General features: G+C 29.6%; 1 protein-coding gene across 1 annotated transcript in view; it reads right to left on the minus strand.

The window, feature by feature from the left end:
• LOC145284833 (zinc finger protein 236-like) overlaps positions 1–23152 on the minus strand; it is a 113924-nt gene extending 90772 nt beyond the window's left edge. Inside the window, exons 1-2 of the mRNA XM_080133809.1 lie at positions 22976–23152; positions 5929–6209 (exon numbers count right to left, since the gene is read on the minus strand). Coding sequence (XP_079989935.1) covers positions 5929–6209; positions 22976–23027 — 333 coding nt within the window. The 5' untranslated portion in view covers positions 23028–23152. The remainder of the gene's footprint in view (positions 1–5928; positions 6210–22975) is intronic.
• Positions 23153–23847: the final 695 nt, after the last annotated feature.

Genomic DNA, 23847 nt, shown 5'->3' on the forward strand with positions numbered 1-23847 from the left:
TAGAAGTTTTACAAGAAATGTTTGTAAGATGATTTTAGTTGATGTATAACAAATGTTTTTCAGGACGATTTAATGAATGTTTTATAGCAAATGTTTTTTAAGATGATTTAGTCGATGCTTGATAATAAATGTTTTTCCAATATGATTCTGGTTGATGTATAACAAATGTTTTTCAGGACGATTTAATGAATGCTTTATCGCAAATGTTTTTTAAAATGATTTAGTCGATGCTTGATAATAAATGTTTTTCCAATATGATTCTGGTTGATGTATGACAAATGTTTTTCAAGATGATTTCATTAATTTTTTTATAGCAAATGTTTTTTTAAATGATTTGGTAGATGTTTTACAAGAAATTTCTTTATGATGATTTTGGTTGATATATGACAAATATTTTTCAAGATGATTTAATCGATGTTTTATAGCAAATATTTTTCAAAATGATTTGGATGATGTTTTACAACAAACGTTTTTTAAGATGACTTAGTCAATGCTTAATAATGAACAAATGTTTTAAAGATGATTTGGTTGATGTTTGACAATGTTTAAATAACAAAAGTAAGAAATTCTTTGTAGCAATAATTTGCCATTTTTTTGTTCGTTGTTTTATTTTTTAATTATTTTTGCTTCTTTTTTAAAATGATTTGGTTAACATATCAATACTTTATGGGATTTATTTAAAGCTAAAAGAATATTTTAATTCAGATATGAGTCCAATATCTATTATGAGCTTATACGCTCCATAAAAAAACAATGGAAAAAAAAATTCTTAGCCTTAGTATTCATATAAAATAATTGGTGAAGTTATAAAAAATAAGAAAACGTCTCAAACTGGAAAGTTTTAAAAAAGAAAAAAGAGAGTAAAAACATAAATCTACATATAAAGCCAAAAGAAAAAAATTCAGTATAGAAATATATTCAAGTTTCGTATTATTTGGATTATTCAAGCTACTGTTCTTATCTTGAGTGTTATTTTCACAATGTTTTGGTTAACCTTCTTCAGGTGTATCTTGTCGAACACAGAAATCTGCATGAAATTTCAAATGGAACCTTCTATTTAATCCATGAGGGTAACATGCTCTCATTCCGATAACCATAACTGGGTACTAAGTAATTTGCAATTGTATTTTGAATGTCGCTCATATTGAGGATTGAACCTTTAACCTCCAAAAGAGATAACTTACAACTGAATTAATTCACTCTATAATATGTATCAGTTAAACAACTCTGTAAAATCATGACCCCAGTTGAAAAGCTGTTTTGTTCGATTTATTTTTGTTTTATGGCATATGAATCCTTACTGACTAAATATGATTAACTTACAATATGGACTTTTTGAAATTCTGGCAATTCGTCTATTTGCTTGTGTCATGTCTTTGTCTATGTAAGATACAAAAATGCATGTAAATCTCCTGCAGCCATAATAGAGTCACAATGACATTGGTACATCACAAACACTGACAAAAAATTCAGTGCTAGTGCAGTGTAAAGTGGAACGATAAAATTGTCGCCCTAGAAAAGATGACATAATTCCATTTCGATTTGATAAAAACCGGTTTTATTTTTTTTGTTGCTGACCATCTACAATTTGGCCAGTTGTGTACAAATCCCAGGAGTAATAGGAACCTTCTATCATGTCTGAAAGTGACACAATGTTCAACGAGTGAGATCAGAGATGCACCGCTGTACAACTTATGCTTTCTACTGATTCAAATTATGACAACAGAACCATTGCCAGCACCCTCAAAATGCTCACTAGATTGCCACGAATAACAGGAACAAAAACAAAGTTTCTGGCCATGGTCTTGTGTGGTTTCAAGTGAAGACCACATCATGCCATCTCACATCTTCAAAGTCAACTTGAAAATCAACACCAAAGTGTACCTGGATATGCTGAAGAATGTGGTGATCCCCTGGTGCAATCAGGTGGCCACTGGCAGATCCTGGGTGTGGCAGCAGGACTTGGCGCTGGCGCACAAGTCCAAAGGAACCCTAACTTGGCTTCAGAAGGAGTGCTACGACTTTGTACTCCTCTCACTTGCCTCCCTCCTCCCCCGACCCGAACCTGCTGGACTACTTCATTTGGTCATACATCAAGAACATCACCAACATGACCTCCTACAACACCAAAGTTAGCCTGATCACCACCATCCACCAAGTATTCCAGGGCTCTATAGACAAATTTATATTTAGTTAACCTTTGACAACTAAATATTCTCGTTTACAAGCCAAATAGAAATGCTATTAGCCAAACCCACATGACTTTTAGAATATGACATCTTCGTTCTGTGAGGAGTATGTACATCATAAAGATTTTTCTGTATATTTTTAAATAAGTGTAATTCTAAATATACAACAAATTTTATGTTGATACTTGAAGGTATAAACATTCTGATTTCTTCAGATGTTTTTTTAAACAGCCTTCATTAAAAAAGAGTATATTGTTTTATTAAACTTTTATTGTTTAAATAATTTAACTTTGTTCATTTTATTATAAAAAAAGTTGAAAAGATATTTTTCACTCAGTAGTTACCCTTGGAAAACTGTCAGTGAAAAAAAAGACGATCGCCAAAAGATAAGCGTTTCATTATTTCTAGTCGCCACTTTGAAAAATCACTCGCAAATGCAACTGTTTCACTTGCAATGTAGAGCCCTGTATTTGCCAAGCTCCCGGTGGCACTTGTGGAAAAGGCAAGCTCCCAGTTCTGGATCCGTATCGAGGCGGTGATTGAAGCTGAAGGCAGCTACATTAGATAGCTGTTAGCTCTACTACATAATCATGTTACTTGAATTGATTTTTTACAATAAACGTTTTAAAATGAAGCTGTAGTGTTGTGGTCTTTAGGGCGACACTTTTATCATTCCACCCTGTATAATGTAAATTACAAAAAATGCATTTTAGGTAAAAAAATAAAAACATGATTACGTACTTACATGTCATGTCAAAATTAGTAAAAATTCCAAAAATTATGAAAAATGATCAAATAGAAGATTATATTTTACAACAACAAAAAAAATATATTAGCAGTCCACCATTTTTTATTTTGAAATGACGAATTTGTCAAAATCATACATTGCAGTTACTTCCCTTTACTTTTAAAAACTCTTCCACATCAATCAAAACAATAAAACTGTATAATTCAATAAAATTTTATTTTTTCTTGCAATTATTTGGTTATAGTCAGCTAATGTACTTCCTAACTTCCGGTGTAGTGCTACCAGAAGCGGTGACAAAGTATTTTTATTGTGAAGCGGTTTATTGAAATAAAATAAAAGAAAAGGACATTATTGAAACGTATACAATAAAATTATACAGATAAAAATAACACGATTAGTCTTTATTTGCACTTCTAATAACAAAATATTAAAAAAATGAAAGGTTTTATTTTATTTGAAATTTTATATGAAACATACGTTTATGAAATTATAAAAATAAAAGTTGTTATTTTTTTTAATTCTTAAAATAAAAGTTTTTTATTTGAATTTATATAAAAAATAGGAAATGGCACTAATCCTATGTAGGTTTAACCAGCTTCCTCCAAAGGAGGAAGTTCCATGGAAGTATGAAATTCACAAACGGTCCCCAGCTGAATATATATCCCTGTTAGAGAAGATGACGATGACATTAGGTTTTTGCAACTCTTGCAGGGAGGTGTTGATGTCTTACTACATACACCGCCTGGAATTCCCAAATTGGTCACCAATATAGTACTAACCAGGTGCAATGTTGCTTAACTTCGGTGATCTAATGAGAACCTGTGTGTCAACGTGATTATGCTGTATAATTTATATAGTAAATATATGTTTATGACAGTATAAAAATAAAATTATTGAAATCAAAAAACAAAATTTCAAACATCATAAAAAAACATGTATCTAACACATAACATTCCCAAAATAGTTGGCTTTGATTCTCCGCCGCCACAGGAATTCTTGCAGATGACTATTGAAAAAGACTAATTGTGTTATTTTTATCTGTATAATTTTGTTAATCTTATTGTATACGTTTCAATAATGTCCTTTTCTTTTATTTCAATAAATCGCTTCACAATAGAAATACTGAAGAACAATAAAAGTGAAGGAACTGATTTGCCTTGTCACCGCTTCTGGTAGCGCTACGCCGGCAGTTAGTAAGTATTTATAGTTGACTATAGCCAATTATTTTTTCTACTCAATCATTTTTCGTAATTTTTCATGATTTTGACATAACACATAAATACATCATCGTGCTTTTAATCCTATTATATCACACAAGCACCAAATTTTCTAATACCAATGCTTTCTCTTAGCTGTCAAAAGTTCAACTTTTTTTTATCCATATTTCTAAATAGTAGATGTAGAACAGTTAAGGTAACAGGTTTAGTTCACAGGGAAAGGCCAAGAAAAACATAGGAGGAAGTGATAAGGACAGATTTGAGAGAAAGAGGGATAGACCTGGCCAGAGATAAATTAGTTTTGAAGCCAATTTGAAGTCAAGTTGCATGTTGATACAGTCGCCAGATCGATTTTTTTTTTTTTAAATATGTCATTTTAAACAAAAACAATATTACTTAATTTTCATGTGGAAAATAGTAATATATCCAAAAATAATGAAAATTTATTGAGTAGAACAGCTGCTATTGTTTTTAGTAAAAAAAAGTCTATCGCTATTATAGTATCAATATAATTTTGTTAATTTTTTTTGTATACTTTTCAATGATGTCCTTTTCTTATATTTTATTTCAATAAATGCCTTCACAATAGAAATACTGAAGAACAATAAAAGTGTTGGTCGTCATTTAAATGTAATCCAACATTCGGGTTCAGAGTTATGTCCCCTGTTTATGTCCCCTCGTCACCGTCTACTTTATAACATCTAAGCAAAATACAATTTTACCCAATTGTCTGTAAAAAAATACTTTTAACTATAAATAACTTTCTACTCAATGAATTTTCAACGTATTAATTTATTTTTATTTCGGACTACTAGTCTCATCTTTATTAGTTGTTCTTTTTTCATCTTTTATTGGATTGTTTATTCACAACGTTTCGGCCAACTAATTCCTCTGGCCTTCGTCAGGTGGTAACCGCGACGAATAGGAACTTCGAATCTCCTAACTGCATTCTCAGCCATCACTGCCATCCGTAGTTGTTGTCGTCTCACCAATTAATCTCTGGCACGCTTTTGGGTGGGATTGAAACCGCTATCTTCAGACAATGCTCACCTGGAACTGTAGAGATTCAACGTCTCTATCAACTGCGCCACGGGCCCCGGAGGGCGATCAAGGTTGGATTCTTTTATCTTATAAATCCACGTTTATTTATTATCTGATCTTCCATAGTCGGGTCCATACCGATTGGTATATATATATTATTCCTTAATTGGAATTCATTTTTTGAGATGAGCATTATATATATTAATTTATTTTTATTTCGGAATACTAGTCTCATCTTTATTAGTTGTTGGTTTTTTTTTTCATCTTTTATTGGATTGTTTATTCACAACGTTTCGGCCAACTAATTCCTCTGGCCTTGAATTTTCAACATGACAATTAAGTATATAATATTGTTTTCGCTTAAAACGACATATTTAAAAAATTGATCTGACGGCTATCTAACAAGCACCGAAGTCAATTTCTAAAAGCTGTCCAACACATGCCAGTATGCAAAACAGACAGTAAATCAAATATGATGATGATAATGACGATAACTAAAATCTTTTTGAGATTATCTCCATTTAACTCCGCATTTCTTGTAGCGTAGCACAAGAGAACAAGGAATACATAAAAACCTGGCCAGAGATAGGTTAGTTTGAAAGCCAATTTCTTAAAGCATCCAATGCATGTAAAACAGACATTAAATCAAATACAATCATAAATATTCATTGATCCAAACATACATTATATTTAGAACAAAATGAAAATCTAGTAACGTCTGATTACTACTTACCTTGCCGACTGGCGGTTTAATCACTGCTTCAGCAGTTGTGATAGGAATTGGTTGAGCCGACTCAAAATGGACTGGTGGTAATACTCCGGCTGCTTCAGCCACAACAGCATGCTCAGCATCGGCTTCAGTGATATGCTCAAATACCACTGTGTGAGCCATTTGTTGGGCGAGATCCGCTTGCTCTTGCGTCGACAAGGAAAGGCCATCATTTGGACTTACAAAGGTCACACTACCAACTCGTGCTACAGCTTCTGCTACCTGATTGAAGTATTGCGCATAATCTGCAGAGGAACAAAGAAAATAGATTGAAAATGTTATATTATTTAATAGCAGATGATATTAGTGCACGTATATCATGAATATTAATAGTGCATGTATATCATGAATAATATTAATGCACGTATATCATGAATAATATTAATGCACGTATATCATGAATGATATTAGTGCATGTATATCGTGAATAATATTAGTGCATGTATATCATGAATAATATTAGTGCATGTATATCATGAATGATATTAATGCACGTATATCATGAATAATATTAGTGCATGTATATCATGAATGATATTAGTGCATGTATATCATGAATAATATTAATGCACGTATATCATGAATAATATTAGTGCATGTATATCATGAATGATATTAGTGCATGTATATCATGAATGATATTAATACATGTATATCATGAATGATATTAATACATGAATATCATGAATGATAATACATGTATATCATGAATGACATTAATACATGTATATCATGAATGATAATGATGCATGTATATCATGAATGATAATGATACATGTATATCATGATTGATAATAATACATGTATATCATAAATGACATTAATACATGTATATCATAAATGATATTAATACATGTATATCATGAATGATATTAATACATGTATATCATGAATGATAATAATACATGTATATCATGAATGATAATAATACATGTATATCATGAATGATAATGATGTATGTATATCATGAATGATAATAATACATGTATATCATGAATGATATTAATACATGTATATCATGAATGATAATGATACATGTATATCTTGAATGATATTAATGCATGTATATCATGAATGATAATAATACATGTATATCATGAATGATAATGATATATGTATATCATGAATGATAATAATACATGTATATCATGGATGATAATAATACATGTATATCATGAATGATATTAATACATGTATACAATGAATGATAATGATACATGTATATCTTGAATGATATTAATACATGTATATCATGAATGATACTAATACATGCATATCTTGAATGATAATAATGCATGTATATCATTAATGATGATAATACATGTATATCCTGAATGATATTAATGCAAGTATATCAGGAATGATAATAATGCATGTATATCATGAATGATATTAATGCATGTATATCATGAATGATATACATGCATGTGTATCATGAATGATACTAATACATGTATATCATGAATGATAATAATGCATGTATATCATGAATGATAATAATACATGTATATCATTTATATTAATAATACATGTATATCATGAATGATAATAATGCATGTATGTCATGAATGATAATGATACATGTATATCATGAATGATAATGATGTATGTATATCATGAATGATGATGATACATGTATATCATGAATGATATTAATGCATGTATATCATGAATGATAATAATACATGTATATCATGAATGATAATAATACATGAATATCATGAATGATAATAATACATGTATATCATGAATGATAATAATACATGTATATCATGAATGATAATAATACATGTATATCATGAATGATAATGATACATGTATATCATGAATGATAATGATACATGTATATCATGAATGATTATAATGCATGTATATCATGAATGATATTAATGCAAGTATATCATGAATGATAATAATGCATGTGTATCATGAATGATAATGATACATGTATATCATGAATGATACTAATGCATGTATATCATGAATGATATTAATACATGTATATCATGAATGATAATAATACATGTATATCATGAATTATATTAATACATGTATATCATGAATGATATTAATGCATGTATATCATGAATGATAATTATACATGTATATCATTAATGATAATAATACATGTATATCATGAATGATAATAATGCATGTGTATCATGAATGATAATGATACATGTATATCATGAATGATAATTATACATGTATATATTTAATTATAATAATACATGTATATCATGAATGATAATGATGCATGTATATCATGAATGATAATAATGCATGTATATCGTGAATGATTATAATACATGTATATCATGAATGATAATAATGCATGTATATCATGAATGATATTAATACATGTATATCATTAATGATAATAATGCATGTATATCATGAATGATAATAATACATGTATATCATGAATGATAATAATACATGTATATCATGAATGATAATAATGCATGTATATCATGAATGATATTAATACATGTATATCATTAATGATAATAATACATGTATATCATGAATCATAATAATACATGTATATCATGAATGATATTAATGCATGTATATCGTGAATGATAATTATGCATGTATATCATGAATGATAATAATACATGTATATCGTGAATGATAATAATGCATGTATATCATGAATGATAATAATACATGTATATCATGAATGATAATAATACATGTATATCATGAATGATAATAATACATGTATATCATGAATGATAATAATGCATGTATATCATGAATGATAATAATACATGTATATCATGAATGATAATGATACATGTATATCTTGAATGATATTAATGCATGTATATCATGAATGATAATAATACATGTATATCATGAATGATAATGATATATGTATATCATGAATGATAATAATACATGTATATCATGGATGATAATAATACATGTATATCATGAATGATATTAATACATGTATACAATGAATGATAATGATACATGTATATCTTGAATGATATTAATACATGTATATCATGAATGATACTAATACATGCATATCTTGAATGATAATAATGCATGTATATCATTAATGATGATAATACATGTATATCATGAATGATAATAATACATGTATATCGTGAATGATAATAATGCATGTATATCATGAATGATAATAATACATGTATATCATGAATGATAATAATGCATGTATATCATAAATGATATTAATACATGTATATCATGAATGATAATAATACATGTATATCATGAATGATAATGATACATGTATATCATGAATGATACTAATGCATGTATATCATGAATGATATTAATACATGTATATCATTAATGATAATAATACATGTATATCATGAATCATAATAATACATGTATATCATGAATGATATTAATGCATGTATATCGTGAATGATAATTATGCATGTATATCATGAATGATAATAATACATGTATATCGTGAATGATAATAATGCATGTATATCATGAATGATAATAATACATGTATATCATGAATGATAATAATACATGTATATCATGAATGATAATAATACATGTATATCATGAATGATAATAATGCATGTATATCATGAATGATAATAATACATGTATATCATGAATGATAATGATACATGTATATCTTGAATGATATTAATGCATGTATATCATGAATGATAATAATACATGTATATCATGAATGATAATGATATATGTATATCATGAATGATAATAATACATGTATATCATGGATGATAATAATACATGTATATCATGAATGATATTAATACATGTATACAATGAATGATAATGATACATGTATATCTTGAATGATATTAATACATGTATATCATGAATGATACTAATACATGCATATCTTGAATGATAATAATGCATGTATATCATTAATGATGATAATACATGTATATCATGAATGATAATAATACATGTATATCGTGAATGATAATAATGCATGTATATCATGAATGATAATAATACATGTATATCATGAATGATAATAATGCATGTATATCATAAATGATATTAATACATGTATATCATGAATGATAATAATACATGTATATCATGAATGATAATGATACATGTATATCATGAATGATACTAATGCATGTATATCATGAATGATAATGATACATGTATATCATGAATTATAATAGTGCATGTATATCATGAATGATAATGATACATGTATATCATGAATGATAATAATACATGTATATCATGAATGATAATTATGTATGTATATCATGAATGATAATAATGCATGTATATCATGAATGATAATAATGCATGTATATCATGAATGATAATAATACATGTATATCATGAATGATAATAATACATGTGTATCATGAATGATAATAATGCATGTATATCATGAATGATAATAATACATGTATATCATGAATGATAATGATGCATGTATATCATGAATGATAATAATACATGTATATCATGAATGATATAAATGCATGTATATCATGAATGATAATGATGTATGTATATCATGAATGATAATAATACATGTATAACATGAATGATATTAATGCAAGTATATCATGAATGATAATAATACATGTATATCATGAATGATAATAATACATGTATATCATGAATGATAATGATGCATGTTTATCATGAATGATAATGATGCATGTATATAACGAATGATAATGATGCATGTATATCATGAATGATAATAATACATGTATATCATGAATGATAATAATACATGTATATCATGAATGATAATGATACATGTATATCATGAATGATAATGATACATGTATATCATGAATGATAATAATGCATGTGTATCATGAATGATAATGATACATGTATATCATAAATGATAATGATGCATGTATATCATGAATAATAATAATGCATGTATATCATGAATGATAATAATGCATGTATATCATGAAGGATAATAATGCATGTATATCATGAATGATAATAATACATGTATATCATGAATGATAATAATACATGTATATCATAAATGATATAAATGCAGGTATATCATGAATGATCATAATACATGTATATATTTAATGATAATGATACATGTATATCATGAATGATAATGATACATATATATTATGAATGATAATGATGCATGTATATCATGAATGATAATGATACATGTATATCATTAATGATAATAATACATGTATATCATTAATGATAATAATGCATGTATATCATGAATGATAATAATGCATGTATATCATGAATGATAATAATGCATGTATATCAATAATGATATTAATGTAAGTATAGCATGAATGATAATGATGCATGTTTATCATGAATGATAATGATGCATGTATATCATGAATGATAATAATACATGTATATCATGAATGATATAAATGCATGTATATCATGAATGATAATAATACATGTATATCATGAATGATAATAATGCATGTATATAATGAATGATAATAATACATGTATATCATGAATGATATAAATGCAGGTATATAATGAATGATAATAATACATGTATATCATGAATGATATTAATGCATGTATATCATTAATGATATTAATGCATGTATATCATTAATGATAATAATACATGTATATCATGAATGATAATAATAAATGTATATCATGAATGATAATTATGCATGTATATCATGAATGATAATAATAATACATGTATATCATGAATGATATAAATGCATGTATATCATGAATGATAATAATACATGTATATCATGAATGACAATAATGCATGTATATCCTGAATGATAATAATACATGTATATAAATAATGATAATAATACATGTATATCATGGATGATAATAATGCATGTATATCATGAATGATAATAATGCATGTATATAATGAATGATAATAATACATGTATATCATGAATGATATAAATGCATTTATATAATGAATGATATAAATGCATGTATATAATGAATGATAATAATACATGTATATCATGAATGATAATAATGCATGTATATCATGAATGATAATAATGCATGTATATCAATAATGATATTAATGCAAGTATAGCATGAATGATAATAACGCATGTTTATCATGAATGATAATAATGCATGTATATGATGAATGATAATAATACATGTATATCATGAATGATAATTATGCATGTATATCATTAATGATAACAATACATGTATATCATGGATAATAATAATACATGTATATCATTAATGATAACAATACATGTATATCATGAATGATAATAATACATGTATATCATGAATGATAATTATGCATGTATATCATTAATGATAACAATACATGTATATCATGGATAATAACAATACATGTATATCATTAATGATAACAATACATGTATATCATGAATGATAATAATACATGTATATCATGAATGATAATAATACATGTATATCATGAATGATAATAATACATGTATATCATGAATGTTAATGATACATGTATATCATGAATGATAATTATGCATGTATATCATGAATTATAATAATACATGTATATCATGAATGATAACAATACATGTATATCATGAATGATATTAATGCATGTATATCATGAATGATAATAATACACGTATATCATGAATGATAATAATACATGTATATCATTAATGATAATTATGCATGTATATCGTGAATGATAATAATACATGTATATCATGAATGATAACAATACATGTATATCATGAATGATATTAATGCATGTATATCATGAATGATAATAATACACGTATATCATGAATGATAATAATACATGTATATCATTAATGATAATTATGCATGTATATCATGAATTATAATAATACATGTATATCATGAATGATAACAATACATGTATATCATGAATGATAATAATACATGTATATCATTAATGATAATAATGCATGTATATCATGAATGATAATAATACATGTATATCATGAATGATAATTATGCATGTATATCATTAATGATAACAATACATGTATATCATGAATGATAATAATACATGTATATCATGAATGATAATTATGCATGTATATCATGAATGATAATAATACATGTATATCATTAATGATAATAATACATGTATATCATTAATGATAATAATACATGTATATCATTAATGATAATTATACATGTATATCATGAATGATAATAATACATGTATATCATTAATGATAATAATACATGTATATCATTAATGATAATAATACATGTATATCATTAATGATAATAATGCATGTGTATCATGAGTGATAATAATGCATGTATATCATGAATGATAATAATACATGTATATCATTAATGATAATATTGCATGTATATCATGAATGATAATAATACATGTGTATCATGAATGATAATAATACATGTATATCATTAATGATAATAATACATGTATATCATTAATGATAATAATACATGTGTATCATGAATGATAATAATACATGTATATCATTAATGATAATTATGCATGTATATCATGAATGATAATTATACATGTATATCATTAATGATATTAATGCATGTATATCATTAATAATAATAATACATGTATATCATGAATGATAATAATACATGTATATCATTAATGATAATAATACATGTGTATCATGAATGATAATAATGCATGTATATCATGAATGATAATAATGCATGTATATCATGAGTGATAATAATGCATGTATATCATTAATGATAATAATACATGTATATCATGAATGATAATAATACATGTATATCATTAATGATAATAATACATGTATATCATTAATGATAATAATACATGTGTATCATGAATGATAATAATGCATGTATATCATTAATGATAATATTGCATGTATATCATGAGTGATAATAATGCATGTATATAATTAATTATAATAATACATGTATATCATGAATGATAATAATGCATGTATATCATTAATGATTATAATGCATGTATATCATTAATGATAATAATACATGTATATCATTAATGATAATAATACATGTATATCATTAATGATAATAATGCATGTATATCATGAATGATAATAATACATGTATATCATGAATGATAACAATACATGTATATCATGAATGATATTAATGCATGTATATCATGAATGATTATAATACTTGGATATCATGAATGATATTAATACATGTATATCATGAATGATATTAATGCATGTATATCATTCATGATAATAATACATGTATATCATTAATGATAATAATACATGTATATCATTAATGATAATAATACATATATATCATGAATGATAATAATGCATGTATATCATGAATGATTATAATACTTGGATATCATGAATGATAATAATACATGTATATCATGAATGATAATTATGCATGTATATCATGAATGATAATTATACATGTATATCATTAATGATAATAATACATGTATATCATTAATGATAATAATGCATGTATATCATGAATGATAATAATACATGTATATCATTAATGATAATAATACATATATATCATGAATGATAATAATGCATGTATATCATGAATGATTATAATACTTGGATATCATTAATGATATTAATACATGTATATCATGAATGATATTAATGCATGTATATCATTAATAATAATAATACATGTATATCATTAATGATAATAATGCATGTATATCATGAGTGATAATAATGCATGTATATCATTAATGATAATTATACATGTATATCATTAATGATATAAATGCATGTATATCATGAATGATATTAATGCATGTTTATCATGAATGATAATTATACATGTATATCATGAATGATAATTATACATGTATATCATGAATGATAATTATACATGTATATCATGAATGATAATAATGCATGTATATCATGAATGATAATAACACATGTATATGATGAATGATAATAATACATGTATATCATGAATGATAATAATGCATGTATATCGTGAATGATAATAATACATGTATATCATGAATGATCTTAGGACATGTAGGTCATGAATGATGAGAGATGTTGTGATTGTTATGTGCTGCTCATAGGATGCAATGTAGCATTTTATTATCACAACTGAATGTGTCTATGATGGTGTTTGAAAGCTACATAAGATAATGGCTATTAGCATAGATGTATTGAATTTGTATGTGGCATCTGTTTTTGCAAACCTACAATGCTTTGGTTCAGAGGGGAATTTCTGCAGTCATTTTATAGGGAAAGATAAGGTAAAAGCCAGGAGTAACAAATCAGTAAATAGATCAGTAGAGAGTGCTGATTACATGGTGCATACACAAAGGAGATAACTGGTCATTTAGTGTCAGTCTTAAAGGAGAGAAGTAAGTGAATATTAATGAAAATCAAATAGCATTTTTAAATATTTCTTACATATGTACATAATTATATACTTGGCGATTTTTTTTTTACAATAACCAACAAAACAAAAAAGGATGAATAAATAAATAAATAAATAAATGTTACCAAAGGCAACATAAGTTACTCTTCTACTTATCTGGATAAGTTTTTTTTATGTTTAAACTTATTTTAAAGCGTTTTTTGTTTAATAAAAAAAAGTGTTGAATACTAAGTTAGAATGAAAAAATAATGATTGTTATGAGGCGATACAAGGAGCCTTATGAATAGCAAATCAAACAAAAAAATACTAGTAATAAAATACAGTTTGGTGTAATATAACATTTTTTTATGATTGGTGACATTATCAGATGTGCTTCTGTTTAATTTTCGATTTTTGAGTGATAACCGAGACTCCACATGCCAACCATTATTTTTTTGTTTAAACTTAAGACTTGAACATACTTTTCTGTTGGAATAAAAACAAAAAACAGTTTAAAATGATTTAACACAAAAATCTTATCCAGCTAGGTGGAAGAGAAACTTAACTTGCCTTTGATAGCATTTATTTATTATATATTTGTTATTTTGACCACTTTTCAGTTTGTTGTCTATAGTAAAACTGCCCAAAATTGTTTCTTTAGTTTAGTAGCAGAAAAGAGGTATACTATCTTTTTTTTAATGGCTGACATGTATCTACTATCATGACACTTATTTGAAAGTAAGCTTTAAAAATGTACATTAATAATTTTTGAACAAAACAGCAAAAATTAAGTAATAAGTTTATTTCATTTGTTAAGATAAGAGTCGATAGGTAGATTTTTTTAATATGTAGTTTTAAGCAAACAGAATATTACTTCATTGTCATGTCGAAAATAGTAATATATCCAAAACTTATGAAAATTCATTGAGTAGGAAGTTATTTATAGTTAAAACTAATTTTTATAGAAAATTGAGTAAAATGGACTTTTTCTTAGATGTTATAAAATAGACGGGTATAGGGTGCTCTGGAAGAAATAGCACCTTTGTAGCCCGGCTGCTGCACCCTCCAGGGGTGGACAAGTGTCACTGATCTTTGACCATCTTCTAATCTCTCACATGTGGCTCCACGTCACCATATCCTGGTTCCTTGCTTCAGCAGGCAAGCTAAACCATGTGAGGGGGTGCTACTACCTTGTAGTTAGATGTTGGCTCAATGAAGGCTCGGGGAAGCAGCCCCTATAGAAAATTCGGAGTGTAGCCCCACAGGCAGGTCATTGTGGTACTTCCTACTGTCTCTGGCAACTACTACAGTTGAGCTAGTCCCAGCATTCCTCCAGAGTACACCAGCAAAGAGAATATTGATGCTTAGACAATTCAACTTCTCCATACTAATGCCCAGGCTTGCTATCTGGAGAGACAACTCCAATTACACATCATAGAACCAATCAGAGGAATGACAATTACCGGTTATAAGTATAAAGCTAGATTGCTGTACAGCTAGGCACAAAGGACTATTCTTGACGATGGGAGGAGTTATTCAACTCCATCAGACAGCTACTGCTCTCCTTAAGCTGAGCAGCCCTCAGCAAAGTAAGGTACTGTCACGCCACTGGCCACCTGCCTCATGGAGGTGCATCGGGTATAGAATCCCAATGCACCAAATAATCAAACAGAACTCAAAAAGAAACTCGCACTCAAGCTCGGGTATTAGAATGTCCGCACAATGCTGACCGGCTTAACAATCTCCACTCAATCTCTGATACGCGAAAAACCGTTGTCATTAACAAAGAATTATTACGCCTACAGATAGACACTGCTGCTCTGCAGAAAACCCATATCGCAGACACAGAGAACCTCAGACTACACCTTCTTTTGGCAATGGAAGAAAGAAGATGACACAAGAGAGCACAGTGCTGACTTTGCAGTCAAAACTCTCTCCTCGACAAGGTCCAGTAAGTCAAACCACCACTACCTGTATAATGGCACCATATGTCAACACCACACAACACCACAGATGGACCTATCATTCTAATATGTGTCTATGCTCCAACTATGTCAGCAACTGATGACACCAAAGATGCATTTTACAGTGAACTTGACACTTACATTCAAAACCTCAAGAATCGTGAACTTTTGATAGTTATGGGCGATTTCAATGCTCGAGTTAGAAATGACAATGAAGTTTAGTCTATCTGCCTAGGACACTTTGGAGTAGGAAAGTACAATGAAAATGGACAAAGATTACTAGAACTCTGCTCAATGCACGACCTCTGTGTAACCAATACTTTCTTCTCTTCAAAATCCCATTATAGAGTATCATGGAGACACCTAAGATTAAAACATTGGAACCAACTCAATCTGATTCTCACCAGGAGAACTTACCTAACTCACAGTCACTAGAACTTACCACAGTGCTGACTGTGACACTGATCACTCACTCATACACTGCAAAGTCAAACTATAACCACAGAAATTTTTTCCCACTAAACAAGCTGGAAAACCAAAGATCGATGTAATTAAGACCAAACACCATGACAGGGTCAGTCAGTTTGAGGCCAACCTCGCAACTGATCTACTCAGATGGCTCAGAAATGTGGGAAAATCCAAAGAAGGCCACGTACTCTGCTGCAATCTCAGTTCATGGGAGGAGAAAGAGTGGACAAAACAATGACTGGTAAAATGTGAACTATGAAACTGGATCTTTTCATTGAGTCTAAGAGAAAGGCTCTTCAGGAATACAAGGATACTCTATTAACCCTTCGAACATCTCACAGCAAAGTAAAATCAACAGTACATGACCGTGTAAATAAGTTCTGGAACAAACTATGCTTCATCCAACAAGCTGCAAATACTGGAAACATCAAGGCAATGTAAGACAGCATTAAGAAAGCAGTCATCCAAGCGCCATAAGAATAGCTTCTCTGAAGTCCAAAACAGGAGAAATTCTTACAGACAAATCCAAACAACTTGACAGATGGGTCGAACATTACTCTGAACTTTATTCAACAGAAAACAAAGTAAGCCAGAGCGCCTTCAATAGAATTCCACACTATGCACAATTAACTGAGCTGAACATATCACCAACCATCGAGGATGTCTCCAAGACAATTGACAAACTCCCACCGGGAAAGGCTCCAGGTACTCATTCCATCTCAGGCAAAGTGATTAGGAATGGCAAGTCCTCTCTCCTCAAGCCATTATATCAACTCTTGCTATTTTGTTGGGAAGAAGGTGCTGCTCCACAGGACACGAGAAACGCAAACATAGTCACCTTATACAAGAACATATGGGACCGCAGCAACTACAATAATATTGGCGTATCTTGCTACTGAGCATTGTTGGTAAACTGTTTGCCCGCATAATTCTGGTGAACCTGCAAGTTCTTGCTGGGAGAATATACCCTGAATCACAGTCTGGCTTCTGTTCCCAACATTCCACCATTGATATGATCTTTTTACTAGGCCAACTCCAGGTGAAGTGCAGAGAACAAAACAGGCCACTGTGCCTTCATTGACCTTACTAAGGCATTTGACCTCGTCAGTAGAAATGGGCTATTTAAGATGCTGCCTTTCATTAGCTGCACTCCCAAATTCCTGACCCTTATAAAGTCATTTCATGACAGTATGTTGAGCACTGTGCAATTTAACAGAGACACCTTTGCTGAATTTGGTGTAAAAAGCAGTATCAAACAGGGATGTATGCTTGCCTCATATGCTATTTGGCATTTTCTTTGCCTTTCTCCTGAGACATGCATTCAATTCGTCAGAAGATGGAGTTCACTTTTGCTTCAGATCAGATGGCCATCTTTTCAGCATCAACCGCCTTCAGTCCAGGACCAAAGTCCAACCAAGTTACCATCAGGAACTATTGTTTATTGATGATACAGTGGTAGCATTCCACACTAAAGAAGGATATCAAAGACTCATGGGCTGGTTTTCCAATGCTTACAAAGAATTTAGCCTCACCATCAGCCTGAAGAAAACCCAGGTCATGAGCACCATCCTCTCCCATCATCATTATAGCTTAGACGTAGTCCATCAATTCCAATATTTATGGTCTACAGCCTCAGACAACCTATCTCTTGATGTAAAACTCAACTAGCATATCGGAAATGCATTCACCACTCTTGCAAAATTGACAATTCGGGTGTGGAAAAATAAACATCTCACCATCTCCACAAAAGCCTGTGTTATCAGTACCCTTCTGTATGGCAGCAAAGCATGGACAACCTACAGCTACCAAGAACGGAAACTAAACACATTTCACATAAGCAGTCTGTGCAGAATTCTTGGAAAGACAAAGTTACAAACAATGCTGTGCTTGCAAGGGCCGGTATCCCCTCCATGTTCACCGTCCTTCACCAAAGATGCCTATGCTGGATAGGCCATGTGCATTGCATGGATAATGGGTGAATTCTAAAAGACATAAACTCATTACTGGCAAAAGGAAAATTGGTCGTCCACAGCTCCGCTATGTCGACGTGTGCAAATGCAACATGAAAGCATGTGATATTGACTCTACCAGCTGGGAGCGCTAAAGTCCACAACATCTGGAGACAAACAGTAACCAAAGATGGAGAAAGGTCTATAGTAGAACAGGCAGAGACCAAAAGACTATTCAGAAAGCCCAGTCAACAAGATTCGACAGACTATCAACACGATGGAAGGACCTTCACCTACAGCATCTGTAACCAACAATGTAGATCAAAGAGAGGCTTATTCAGCCACAGAAGGTTGTGTTCAACCACCTCTACAGGCACAACCCCATAGTCGTCTAGACTGACGGATGCCAACTATAAAGTAGACGGTGAAGAGTTCATACACGGGGGACATAATTTTTAGCCTATAATAAGTGAGAATTTTTTTGGTGCTTGTTAAGATAGAGTCGACAGATCGATTTTTTAAATATGTGGTTTTAAGCAAAAACAATGTTACTTACTTGTCATGTCGAAAATAGTAATATATCCAAAACTTGTGAAAATTCATTGAGTAGAAAGTTATTTATAGTTAAAAGTAATTTTTATGGAAAATGGAGGAAAATTGCATTTCCCTAGATGTTAACACCTTAAAAATTGCGAATACAGGGGAAATTCTTTCTTTTTTTTTTTTTTTTTTTTTTTTTTAAATTACATTTTCACCCCAAACAAGGCACATTGCCACTCAGGTGTAGGGGGCTACTATCAGGGTCAGCAACTACGGGGGCACTATGTAGGGATTTGGGCAGCAAGATGTCGGTTCATGTTGCACTTGAACTTCTGCATGTCAGTACAGTTAGGGAAGCATGATCCTGGAATGGAATTCCAGAGTCTAGCGGTTCTAGGGAAGAAACTACTGGAGTAGAAAGATCTTTTGCATCTAGGGATCTCTACTGTGTGGGGGTGGAATTTAACTGCCTTTCCCTTTTCAACACTTTAATGGCTGACGTTTTGTTTTAGATCATAGAGATAGAGTCTATCTCAGATAGACAGGTTTTACTGAAAACACAATAGTTCTACTCTTTGAATTTTCTTAATTTTTGGATATATTAATATTTTCAATGTGACAATTAAGCAAGCGCTGTTTTTACTTAAAACCACAGATTTAAAAATCGATCTGTCGACACTATCTTAACAAGCATCCTTTTTTTTCTAAAAATACAATGGTACTTGTTCTACTCGAATAATTTCTGTAACTTTTGGATATGTTACTATTTTCGACAAAGCACCTGAAGAAAACTTAAAACATTAATTTTCTCACACATAATGTGGCAAAAAGCGAACAGCTTTGTTGTTAAAAAGTTGTTGTTTTTTTTGGTATTATTATACAAACACCGTGACAGCGTTAGGGTTAGGATTAGGGTTAGGGTTAGGGTTTAGGGTTAGGGTTAGGGTTAGGGTTAGGGTTAGGGGTTAGGGTTAGGGTTAGGGGTAGGGTTAATTCGCTGTCACGGTGTTTGTATAGTTTTACCGTTTTTTTTGGGGGGGAGGTTATTATTATTATTACAAGCATTATAGAGTAATACGTTTTATTTAGTTTAACTTTTTACATAAGGACAGGGAACCTTATTAGGGGAAAAATAAGTAAATAGAAAACAAAGAAAACCATTTTAGCAGTTTTTGAGGGGGTCTTTTGAGGGGGTGAAATTTTTTTCAACCTCTTTTTTCAACTTGTAAAAGTTGTTTTTTTTTTTATTTACTTCACCTACACTTTTTTTTAACAAAAACAAAAAGGGGCTGCTTATGCACCGCGCTATTTTTTTTATTTTTATTTTTGCAAGTTAAATTCCAGCCTTACGGTATCTTTTTTTTTAATTATTAGGTGAAAGCACAGATTAGTTATAAAACACCTCCCCTATCTTAAGAACGGGTTTCTAAATAAAAGCTATTATTCCAACACGGTGCAATAAATGCATAAGTACCCAAAAATGTCTCCTGTCCTTAAATAGAGACACAAGCCTCGTTTTGACGCACGCGTTTATAAAGATGGAGACTATATTTTTCCGGTTTGGTTTCTATTTCGGCGTTTCACACGTACGATGAAACTCGCTCTAACGATTTTAATTTTTTATTTATTTTTTAAAAAATAAAACATGACTTAAAAGTAAAAAAAAAAAAAAAAGTTTAGCAATAATTGCCCCAAAACATTTTAATTTTAATGTATATTACTGAAATAAAACTTTATATTTTGAGACCAAAAAGTAGTGTGAAAATTATTTTCACTTGATTATTTTTAATTAATTAAAAATACAAGCCTTTTTTTTTTCTTTTTTTAATGAGCGGTTCTTGTATATTTAACAAAACAGAAATCAGGTTTTAAATTAATACAATAAACAATTAGAATTTTTTAAACATCTTTAAAAAAAATTTTTAACTTAGAAGTGCTAGTTGTTTATTTCGTAAACAATAAACTATTGTTTACGAAAATAACAATTAGCAATTTTTGTCCCTTTAATTTTTATCTTATGGATTGACAAATTGAAATGGATTTAAAACATAATTCTTAAGTAATAAATAAGTTATCGAGCTTTTGGGGATTTGTTTAAAATTGCTTGGGTTTTATCCGGATCTGTTTAGTTTTTGAAACAAAATAATCGGTTTCCAAAAAAAAAAAAAAATACAAGAAAAGAAACATAACATTGTTCCATTTTTTTTGTTGTTGTTGTTAATATAAAAAGAAATTACAAGCTTAATCATAAACTACAGAGTTGACTTTTTTTCGTTTTTTTTTTTTGTTTTTGTTTTCATATTCTTTTTCAAACATAAAAACAAGTTTTTCATGTGTTTATGAAAGTATAAAAACTACAAACACTAAAAAAAAACTGAATGTTTTAATGTTGTCTTTGAAAAGTATCCAGCAATTTAAAAAAAAATTAAACTGCTTTAAAAGGACAGCAGTTTATGGAAGAAAGCATTAAAAGAAAGCCAATAAAAAAAAATCCCCAAAGACTCGTAGTATAAATATATATGCATGTGTGCATATTATAGGCGGTTTAAAAGGAGGAGCGATAAATAAATGCAAACGCCGTTGACGAAGACTATTTCCTGAATGTGGCCAGTTGACTTGAAATACGTATCATTGCGCCCATTGCAAAACATGGCGGAATTACACCAGAGAAAATTAGCACCCTTTTATTCTACATCGGACTCGTCACACGGGAGTCAAATATGTCAGCCACCTTCACTCGATATTCATGCTACTCACCTGATACATTTTCGACTTGAATATGAGTCGCCGATGGTGTCTCGATGGACATATTTTTTTCTTAAAAATAACCACAAAATGGTTGTTGGTGGTGATGGGGACTTGATGAAAGCCACAGCGAGGCTCTCTCGCGGCCAACGCGCCGAGATACCCGGATGATAATACCAGCTGCTGCTGATGTTGCGAAAAGTTACGGCGACTGCTATGGTTGACTATCTCTATCAACTTAGTCACCAAAGTAACAAAAAAAAATCTTTTTCTCATGAAATGTTAGCAAAAAAGCATATTTTGTCAGACACACCTAAAAAAAAAATTTGGTATCATTGTAGATGAGGATCTTTAGTTAACTCACACCTCACTCCTAAATGAGATTCTACTTTTTTTAGACGATCACGTTTTGAACACACTAAAAAAAGTTTTGGGGGGAAATTATTTTAGAATTTTAAAGTTTTGCATATAAATTTAACGTAAATTGGTCGCCTACTTTTCAACCATTGGTTAGATAGCGTTTAAACTACATGTAACCGTTAAATCTTAGTTGTAGCCGTGTACATGTGTTTCATCGGGGGGGGGGGATACTTGGAATTAGGGTTAATGATAAGTTAAGTATTCTTTAGAAGAGGGTTTTCCAATCAGACTTAGGGTTAATGATGGGTTAAAGAAAGACTTCTTTTTTTTTTTTAGATGATGATGATGATGAATAGTAATTATTTTATTTTATAAACTTTTCAACATGACCCCCCCCCAAAAAAAAAAAAATTAAAAAGTACACAATTTATTTTGGTTATACCATCATCAACGCTCTGATCCCCATCTGGCATCAATTGAAATGGATGGCTCTCGTCTGGGAGAAGCCCCGTGTTTTGACAAGC

Source organism: Euprymna scolopes, chromosome 9, assembly GCF_053919585.1.
Source record: "Euprymna scolopes isolate OS-2025 chromosome 9, ASM5391958v1, whole genome shotgun sequence".
Taxonomy (NCBI): Eukaryota; Metazoa; Mollusca; class Cephalopoda; order Sepiida; family Sepiolidae; genus Euprymna; species Euprymna scolopes.